This window comes from Acipenser ruthenus, chromosome 1 (assembly GCF_902713425.1).
Source record: "Acipenser ruthenus chromosome 1, fAciRut3.2 maternal haplotype, whole genome shotgun sequence".
Lineage (NCBI taxonomy): Eukaryota > Metazoa > Chordata > Actinopteri > Acipenseriformes > Acipenseridae > Acipenser > Acipenser ruthenus.
The window spans coordinates 36,024,820-36,035,318 of NC_081189.1; the positions used below are offsets into that span (position 1 = coordinate 36,024,820).

At 35.8% G+C, this 10,499-nt stretch overlaps 1 protein-coding gene across 1 annotated transcript; it reads left to right on the plus strand.

The window, feature by feature from the left end:
- The first annotated feature begins 1,623 nt into the window (after positions 1-1,623).
- Positions 1,624-10,244, plus strand: LOC117421179 (uncharacterized). Its single transcript, XM_059024409.1, has 10 exons — positions 1,624-1,656; positions 1,795-1,880; positions 2,897-3,097; positions 3,871-4,077; positions 5,046-5,279; positions 5,859-6,012; positions 7,319-7,428; positions 8,211-8,324; positions 8,642-8,791; positions 9,285-10,244. Exons 2-10 carry the CDS (start codon positions 1,797-1,799, stop codon positions 9,417-9,419), a joined length of 1,389 nt encoding a protein of 462 aa, XP_058880392.1. The 5' UTR covers positions 1,624-1,656; positions 1,795-1,796; the 3' UTR covers positions 9,420-10,244.
- Positions 10,245-10,499: the final 255 nt, after the last annotated feature.

The window sequence follows — 10,499 nt, forward strand, 5'->3', positions numbered from 1 at the left end:
TAGACTAAAGCTATTGTGTTTGTATTTGCTTTGTGAAGATGAATTGCAAAATCTAATTAAAAACATTGAGCACTAGTTGAAATAAATAAAGAAAAAGGATAGGATTAATGAGCTCACTTGTCTCCAGTTTTGGACTGACAGCAAAATCAAAGCCAGCACCCTTAAAGAAAGTTACAGAAAGTATATATATATATATTATATATATATATATATATATATAGTAAACGAGCCTTGTGGCTCGGCTTCGTTTCGCCCTTTAAAATACCGACCAGACACAGAGATGGAGGGTTTGAAAGCGCTTTTGCGCTAATTTTTAATGCAGAACAAAAATCAAACAAACACAAAATAAACACCTAGCTCTCTACGAGCACTAACTAACACACAAGAACACCCTGACTACAAGTGGGACAGCTAGGCTGTTTCCCCACTAAAACAATAAACAAAAACCACACAGGTTGAATACAGCATCTTTTTTTTTTTCCCTCGCGACTGCTAGGACGCACAGTACTACTTTCTGCCTCCTTCTTCTCAGCAGTCCCGAGCAAACTGACTCTTTTTCTTTATACCCTGCACCTGGCTCCAATTTAATAATACTCACCAGGTGCAGGGGATAATTAAGCAATAAAACAATTAACAAACTCCATTAAACAATACAGCAATACAATCAAACAATTACGTTTAAACAAAACCACACATTTTACTGCGGGGATGATTTCAACCCCATCCCAATTGTGCTACACTATATATATATATATATATATATATATATATATATATATATATATATATATATATATATACCCCACAGCATTACCAACACAATGGATTTGGAACAGGTAGTACACAGTGGTGATATGCAATGGATTATACCATGTATTGGTTCAGTCCACTGTGATACAACTGGTATTTGAGAATATGAAAAAGCTATCACACTGGTAAAATTTGACCAATGGCTGATTTCATGAAGCTACCCTTGCCCCTTAGTACAGAACCATGTTATTGTAATGTAGTGCTTCAATATTGCCATTAAATATAATTTGGCATATGATTTCTGTTAAGACAGCTGTAGGTTTAGCAACCTTCCAGGCATAAGAAATACACTATATTTGATATAGTAGCATAAGGGCGGCTACAGTGGTATGAACCATTGATAGACTTGTGTAACAGTTGTAAAATTGTAATATTCTGAGCACACTGATAATCCATACCATTTAATTTCATAAAAAAAATATTGTATCATTTTACAATTCAGAATTAGTTTAAAATCAATTCTACTGTCATATTGCTGGTCTGTTTGTGTTTCTTCTGTGTGTTACACAGATATTATAAGAATATCCCAATGGTATCCACTTTTTGTGTAGGAGTAAAGCATATAAAAGTATATAATAATGAAAGCAATGGCAAAAGTAGTAATGCATACTGTAGGTATGGTAAAGGGATAGTTAACTCTATAATGAGGACAAAGATGGACGATTGGCATCTCTACTACAGCTTGTGCAATGTATTTCTCAACCAACTAGCCACAAACAGGAAAACCTACAACTGTTTTTAGGAAAGGCTTACCATCTTGACCAGAGGAACATGTTTAGTGTCACAACTCTTTATTATATTTATAGAGACTTCAAGAGAAGATTTTGGCATTTGGGATCCAAGAAGGTCAGTGGTAAGATATCTAAAGACAAACTTCAATTCATTTTAACAATGTGTGCATTACTTATATAGTTTTCTCTATTTCATTTAGTCTGTTTTCAATGCAGGCATGTTTATCACACCCTTATTTTTATTTCTGTTAAGCAATGGAGCACGGTGTGTATGGGTCAGCTGACAATGCACCGCTTCTCCCTAAATCGCAAACGGGAGACCAGCAATCAGGAAGTGAGGTAGGCTAACTTTAATTATTGCATCTTACACTGCATAGGTTTCCAACCTTGGGTTCACGAGCAACTCCCTGGTGTCCCCTAAAAATAAAAGTTGGCTACTGTGTCTTCTGACACACAAACATTGGAAGCAAACACGCATTGGGGACTCTGATAGAGATGCAGCAATCGATTATTGATCACCATGGCTTTTATTTTGCGAGCCTATATTAAACATTCATTAATCGCTAATCGCTTTGGTGCTCTGAAACCTCACGTAGCTAGCTACCCACAAACACATACTTTCCTTTTGCAGTGCTAGACTAAAGCTCTTCTTGTATTTGTTTTGTGATGAGGACTTGCAAAATCTAACGATAACACTGAATGTCTTAATGCTTTTTAGTTTCAATGCATATACTTATATTACTAGCTTGCACATATGTGTTTCCAGTTATACACTGTTGCAATAACGCGTCCATTATTGCTGATTAGGAAATTGGTTTCTGATTGTACATCTAATTTCTGAACATCTTAGTTGCTGTTCTTTCATCTGATACAAATATAATGTTTGTCATGCTAAAAGATGTTTATCATGCTAGAGTTCTAAATCACTGTTAAAAATATAACAACATGTAATTGTTCCTAAAAAAAAAAGGTTGTTAAAAAATTCATGAAAAAATCCTTCAAGCTGAGCTCAATCTTGGGAAAAGTTGGTACTGCTGTAAAGCAGGATTTCCACAGGTGACAGTAATGCCAACATGATGACTCTCAAAGTGAACTGGCTTTAGGGTGGCAAAGTAAACTGGCCTCTAATTACAGTACAATGCATGTGTGGCTACATTTCATTAAACTGACCACAGCCTTTATCATACAGGTCTTGCTAATCAGAATTTGAAATGCTCCACATGTCTAATCTGCAGTAGCAAGGAAGAAATGGAACACCATTATCAGTGGATATTTCATAAAGAAAATGTAGAACAGCAATTGCAGCCAGGCTGATTGAGGTGTGTTAACCCCTGGGTCTGTGTGCTGTCTTTCAGAGGAGAGGACAGTCCAGCTCCCTGATGAAGATCTTCTTTGTGTGTCTGCTCGCCTCGGTCATTACAACAGCCGTGGCAGTGCTTGTGGTTGTCTTCGCCTCACCCAACAGATCTCAAACTGTTGATAGCAAGGTGCTCACTAGCACCCTTCCCCCCGTGGACGTGAAATACAAGTACCTTAATCACATGGATAAATCCAAGGTATTAACTCTGGAGATTTGCTTATGTGGCATTACATTATAGCTATGACTGAAATCAACACTAGTTATACACAACACTCCACAAATATGAAAACATGAATACAATTGTAATTGTATATTTCCAATAAACTATTTCAACACCAAGTAACTTTGGAATGAGACAACCCGACCATAACTAATTTAATAGTATCTGTGTCTTGTATTGTAAAAAAAAAATCATACAAATGTTTTACAGGGGCATACACTCAATTGGGATTGATTAACTGATCTTCTGTGAGTGGAGTTCATCTTTCCTAGTCGTCTTTAGGGTATGCAGTGTTGAAAGAGTTAAATACTAAGATTCTTGTAAATAAACAATGAGATAGTATTTGCAAGACATGTGCAAGGGCACAATTTTCCAAGAGGAATGAAATCATTTTAACAGTAAAATATTTGAAGATGTAATGTAACTAGTACTTACTAATTTATTTCTTGCTAGTTTTATACTATTACAATTGTTTTATTCCTCAGAACATTGGGCTTCGCTTCCAAATAGGGCTCAATGTGTTTACTTTCTCAAGTTATTTCCCCGGTCTATTATATAGCATGTATAATGCAGACTTTAAAGCTGGCACAGTCCAGGTAGGAGGTACATTTTTTCTCCATGGTTTGTATGACATGATACAACTTATTTTCCATTCATTTACTGACAGGCTTACAATTGTGTACTTTTTTAACTGAATGGTAGTCAGTTTACAGACAGGTAGCAACCCTTTCAAATCTTGTGTTTTCCAGCTTTTTAAATTGGAAGGTGGAAATGTCCAGTGGGCAAGATACCGAAGTAATCCTGACCACTATGACTCCAGAGAGGAGCAGGAATTTGGGGACAGTATAAACTCCCAAAAAGCTCAAGTGACAGGATCTACTTTACTAATGAAACCAAATGGGTGTAGAGTTCCTCACTGGCACTTCAACGCCAATGAACACGGATACCTTGTTAAGGTAAAACTGGCAGTAATTTATCAATTAACCTTTTTTTTTTTTTTTTTTTTTGTAAAACATTACAAACTGTCGCTGTTAAACATTTAACACAGTCAAATTACATACATTGCTTAAGTAATAAAGCTATTTATCCTGCTTCATAACTACTCAGCATCCTTACAAGTATGGATTCCATCTGGCTAGACTCTAGTAAGCAAGAAATTCCCCACTTCTCCACCCTAAATTATAGTAGTTACAACAATCAGTCCATGTGTACAGCTCTACAAAAGACTGTGGATTTGATAGCTTCAATAGAGAATGATATTCTATGGAGGCCTCCAGTATTACAGTTTGTACTTCAGATAAATAGTTATAGCAAATAGCTGTATTACATGTTTGAATCAATGTTTTTAATGTTTTTAGTAACATTTTAATGGCATGCTAATATTATTATTATTATTTATTTCTTAGCAGACGCCCTTATCCAGGGCGACTTACAGTCATATTAATACTGATAGTGACATGTTTGATTTTGTTTGTATGTGTGATTGTAGTATTTTTTAAGCATTACAATAATCAGTTAATAATTTTGGAGATAGACACTGCTCTTGAATAAGACAATAGTCTGTTATGTATTCTCAGTACTACTGTACTAAAACTATGGACTCAAAAATGAAATACTGGTTACGTATACAGTGCTCCCCCTTTATAACGCTGTAGTCAGGAGCCATAGTTAAGAGACCATGCTCTTTGTGTTCTGCCTTATAATGAGAATACTTGTGTTAGTGTAATGGCATTATGGGGGAAATGGGAGCCATGACCGTACCGCCTTACAACCTGTACTACATTATAAAGTGCCGCCTTATAAAGGGGAGCGCTGTATTCATACTAACACATATTTTAAATTAGGTTCCCAATAATAACCATACTGTTTATATAGTTCAATGTGTATGTCCAAAGTATTTATTTATTTATTTATTTTGTCTCAGGGCAGTGCATGGATTGGTATACTGGATTCAGCACCCTTTGTTGTGACCTCTTACAATGTCACAGCTGGCCAGGTAATATTCCTGCCCCGAAGCACCCTTCACTGGCTGAAGTGCGTCGGAAATGAAGACTGCCTCTTTGTGCTCTTCTTTACCACACACGAGGAGCTTATAACAATGGAAGTCGACAATGTCTTTTACTCCACACCGCAAGATATTGCTGCAAGGTCACTGAAAGTAAGAAAAGTAGAAGACCTTTAAATTATTGTTATACAGTATTTAACAGCAATGTCTTTCTTTGAAGGCGGGATTCAGGATAACACTGTAAGAATACTCCATATATATATATATATATATATATACAGTCAAGGGACTAGGTTGCACAGCAGTTAAGTCTATAAAATGTAATTATAATCATTATTGAGGGAAAGCAGGACTGAATGGCAGGCAGTGTTCAAGTAAAGATTGAGGTACAAGTGCCTTTTATATGTTTTTTTTTTGTTTGCTTAGGTGAAACCCAAAAAACCACCAGCACTGACCATCATATACCAGTGTTGGTAATTTCTGGAATTTCTTCAGGGCTCCCTCTCCCTTATTATAACATCATTTACAATAACCAAGGGAAATATAGCATTAAAACTAAGTTTGTATTTGTTGTTTGTTTGTTTGTGTTTGTTTTTTTTAATTTAGAGCTAATATGGGAGTGTGCAAGCGTACGCTAGTCTTTTTTAGTTAGTGGAAGTATAAGCTGTATTAGATGGTTTTTGTTGATATGAAAAATGTCACATTGCTGTAACAATGTTCTTCTCATTTCAGCCAAAGGGGGGTATTGATTTTATCAAGTCGTTCAAGAAGCCCAGTGAAGAACAGGGCGTTAATCTTCCGCCCAACCTGGCAGAGCTTGTAAGGAAAGCCAGCTATGTGCAGTCTGTTGACAGCAATGTATGGAGGTACTTTTACGATCTGAAAGGTACTGTCAAAACCCTTTTTAAGTAATCAAGCAAACTGAAAACTTGCTCTAACCTATCATAACAGGGTGAAAGGATTATGAGGGTGTTATCATAGTACCAGATATCCATTTTAAAAATGAAAATACATGTTTGTGGTAATATGTTATTTATTTATTTTTTTTACAAAGATGCACATTGAAACCAGTAGTAAGATAAGGTTTATGGCAAGTTGCTGTTTGCAACAACCGCTGCACCTATATAGTGAACTGAAGTGTAGGACAGTTATGATTTATGGAATAATTAATGTGCACATTCGTGTATGTTGGTGTTAAGTGGCTTCCTCTAATTAAGTTAATGGTGTATTTCTCACACTCTCTTTGTCAGTCCTGGGTCTGTCATACAAAGAGTGTAAGAGAAAGTATACTCTCAACTTGACTAGAGCTAGCCACTTATGAACATATTGTGTCATTAAATCTAAATAAACATTTAGATTGAATGTTTGAAAACCTGATATTAACATACTTAATCTGTTTATATAGAGCCTGCTGTGGTCTAAACGTTTCAAATGCTTTGTCATTGACATTGGCAAGATCTACACTCTCAGTGAAATTATAAGTGTAGCTGCTGCTAATAGGTTCCAATGGGGACATGACTTCTAATTCATTATATAGGTTTCAAGTGTGCAGTTTTGAAAGAAACACATATTTTATCAAACGAGTATTTTCATTTTAAAACATAATTTCTGACTAAAGGTTGAAGAAATCTGTTTTGAAAGCTTTTAGACTGGTTTGCACTTACTGGGTGAAACTGTTCCCACCTCTTCACTGGCTAATACCAGTAACGTGCTGAGATGAAATGATCCAGGAAGTGCAAGTGCAAACAGATAGCTGCAAAATAAGGCCTAGAAACTTGGAGCCGCCTAACCTGAAGTAGAGCCATAACTCATATCATGTTTTAGAATAACTCATTTAACCTAAATTATTTTGTTAACTGTGACACTTTTAAACTCTTGAATTAGATATTGCACCCTCAGAGCTAGACTGCCCTGGTCATAAAATATCTCTACTTATGGAGAGCGTCAGTCTGGCTGGGGGGAATGCAATGCTATTTCATTCTGCCCAGTTCTACAGTTTAAATTTGAGAACAAGTCAGGTATTTATTAGTAATTTACATTTAAAAAGATCCTTAAGTAACAATGTATCCCTGAGTCCCGAAGATAAATGGGATAATTAATTCCCTGTGTCACATAGCTCCTCTGCTGTTAGCATTAAAACACTGTCATTTCCAAGCAATCACATGGCTTTTTTTCCCCCTTGTCTACTACAGCCTCCAAGCAATACAAGTATCCAGGAGGAGTCATGCAGTGGGCTCGGTATAGCAAAAATTCACAAAGCCTCTCTGTGAATGAACAAATATTTAGCCAGTCTCTGCATGATGTAAGATTTGTTTTACTCTTATTCACAATGCCCTAGTATACCGTTGTAAAGCATATTAAAGTGTATTCACACATCAAATCGTGGTATTGCTAAACATTGTAAAGAATGGTACATTTTACAGGGGCTGTGCTGCACGATTGTATTAGCTCACAGTATAGGAGATCTTAAGTCTTTGAAAAAATGAGTAATCAAATATTCTTGACTTTTGCTATAATTGAAGTCTTCACTCACCTGGAAGACTATTTCAACTTCACTCCGTGGCCAAAATCTTGTAGGTATATTTTCAAAGGATTTACTCCAGTCTTTAACTACTGTTTATTTTGTTAAAGGAAAAAAAAAACACAAAAACAGAACTAGGTAACAGTTGCTGTAGCAGCAACAATTCAAGACCTCTCCTAAGCACTCTTGTTCATTTCTGTAACATTAAGATAGTATTTTCACCTTCCAATTAAATACTGGAGTAAATTATGTGTATTGACAGTACATATAGGTTTACATGGAGTCAAAAAGTCAAGCAAGATGCCTGTCAAAGCATATGGAAAACCCAAGTAGCATGTTTATTATTAAATAGCATTTGTTTGCTCTCAAGCAAACCGGACAAGTGAAATCATCTGTGTTTAGTACATGATATCTTGTGTTGTAATTAAGTGTTTTTATTTTGAAGTCAAAGAAGCCAGTGCAGTATAGGACAGTTTGGCAGACTTATCATACATTTTATAAATACAGTTCTGTGAATACAGCTCATTGTCTTGTATACAGAAAAGCTGTGTGTTGTTTTTCAGCATGAGGACACTCTCACCATTGCTACAATGCAGATAGTCAGCAACGGGATGCGCCAGCCACACTATCATTTCAATGCCAATGAAATGGGATATGTAGTTCGCGGATGTGGAAAGGTAATGATGTAATTCCTAGAGTATGTTTTGTGGTAATACACTTTGGCCTACCAAAACATTTGATGCTTGTTCTGGGGAGAGGGGTGACTGCCCACTGGTACAGCATCTCATTCAATGACTCCTGAATTGCTAAAGAAGACAAAAGTCAAGAGCAGTTTCATGAATATCACAGTTTTATATGTATTATAAACAGCACTATTGAAATAAACCAATAAACCACGAGTTAAAGCTTTGTGAGTAGGGCTCTATGTAAAACAAGTATTATTTTTTTTTGGCTTTAACCAATTATTTTTTTTTTTTTTTTTTTACATGTGTAGATTGGCGTGATAAGCAAGTCGAAAATAGTGACTAACTTTGACATCAACATTGGAGATGTTTTCTTCTTTCCTCATGGAGCCCAGCATTATATTAAAAGCACATGTGACGAGGACCTCTTTCTTGTAATTGCCTACAGTACTGGCAACGAGGTGAGAAGACATCCAGTTATACAACTGAAATCAATTATACAAAAGTCAGCTACTTATTTCCATTTTATTGTAATACCAGACGTGTTGTAATCTCTATTACAAAGAGAACCACGCAGTGCTCATATCCTTTTCTACATCTTGTCACTTAAAAAGTAAAATTCTAGAAACTAGACATGCCCACCTGAAATGGCCTAGGGGACAGGTTTATGAGATAATAGGGCTTCCATGTCGTTACTGGAACGAAAATGGAAACTAATGTGTGGCATGCAATTACTCCACACTAGCTAAATAATGCACCATCGCCACACGTGATTGCCATTCAGTCACGTTTTCAGAATGCGATGATCGCAAGTTATGTAGGTATTGTGAATAGGGCTTTAGTCTTACACAAGGAGATTATATTGTTACAATTGCAAAGAGGATTTAAAAACTATGTGAATAAGAAATGTTGAGAAGTGGTGAAATAATAAATAACATTTTCCTTTTTTGACAGCTGCAAACCCTGGATATGGATATTTATTTTCAATCCACAGCAGACTTTATATTAGCCCAGCTTTTCCGGAAGCACCAAGACGAATTTCAGAAAATTCCAACCTTCAAGGTCCCTCAAGATATTAACTTGCCATAAAAGAATATACAGGACTATTGAATAGTATGTGCATTAAAGATGTGTTTTGTAGTATTTGATCTTAAGCAAAGCAGACAGTATAGCTGGAAAATTAAGCTTCATAATGCGCCTTCCTTGCTTTTTGGGGTTCTGTTGTCTTCGCCTTATAACATGTGACAGATACTGATGTACTCGGTGGTCACTTTAGCACTGTACAGCAGTAAATGTATTGACTGTATAAAAATCAAAATTTCATGGGAAGCCATCCAGAAGAGCTCCTCTACAGCAGTTCTAAGACCTTGTTCTAATTTAATTACGTAACTGAATATCTACGGTAGGTTCAAGAACATTGTTGCATCATGGTCCTAGACTGGACAGGAATAAAAGTACCATGTTATGTGTTGGCTACACACCACATATAGGAATTTCTCTCTCATGTACTGTAGCAGATTAGCAATACAATTGCTGCTGTAGGTAAAACCTAGTTGTATGTGGCCCTACACCTTATATCACCAAATTTTAAAATGCTAAAATACTTAAACTTTAAAGAACTCTCTTCTAACTTCCATTAGCTTGGCTGCCTTAGTATATGGTATATTGAACACAACTTATATGATGTGTATTGTATTTTTAAAAGTAAAAAAAAATGCTTGTTTCTTTTTTTATATAAATATGTTCACACTTTGGACTTAAGAAATGCTGTCATTAAGAAGTACTTTGGAATAATATCAGTGACTTGAGAAATTGAGAAATAAGACTGTGCTTAACAATAGCTTGTAGTGACCATACACTTCAGAAAGATAATGCATTACAATTTGCAATAAAATTTTATGATGACTCATAAAACTGAATTCTGAATTCTTCTGCATTACCTGAGCCTCCTAGAAGACTCTCAGCAGTGCTTATTTGTGTGTTACTATAGGGTTTCATAACATTGCTATAATGCTAGTTAGAACAAGGCTAGTACAACCCTGTCCAGAGCTTTTCTTAAACCAACTTATGGCAACTGTTAAACTGAGCTTCTTAAAATGGCCAAAATTACTTAATAATTTAATCATAGTTATTTCCTCTTCAATGGACTGGCCTTTAAGTAATGTAGTG

Excerpts from the sequence above, each read along its gene's own strand:
- LOC117421179 (XM_059024409.1), top strand. The coding sequence starts at position 1,797 with ATGGAGCACGGTGTGTATGGGTCAGCTGACAATGCACCGCTTCTCCCT. Across the intron at positions 3,098-3,870 it reads ATCACATGGATAAATCCAAG|CTTTTTAAATTGGAAGGTGG; the intron begins GTATTAACTCTG and ends TGTGTTTTCCAG. Across the intron at positions 8,792-9,284 it reads CCTACAGTACTGGCAACGAG|CTGCAAACCCTGGATATGGA; the intron begins GTGAGAAGACAT and ends CTTTTTTGACAG.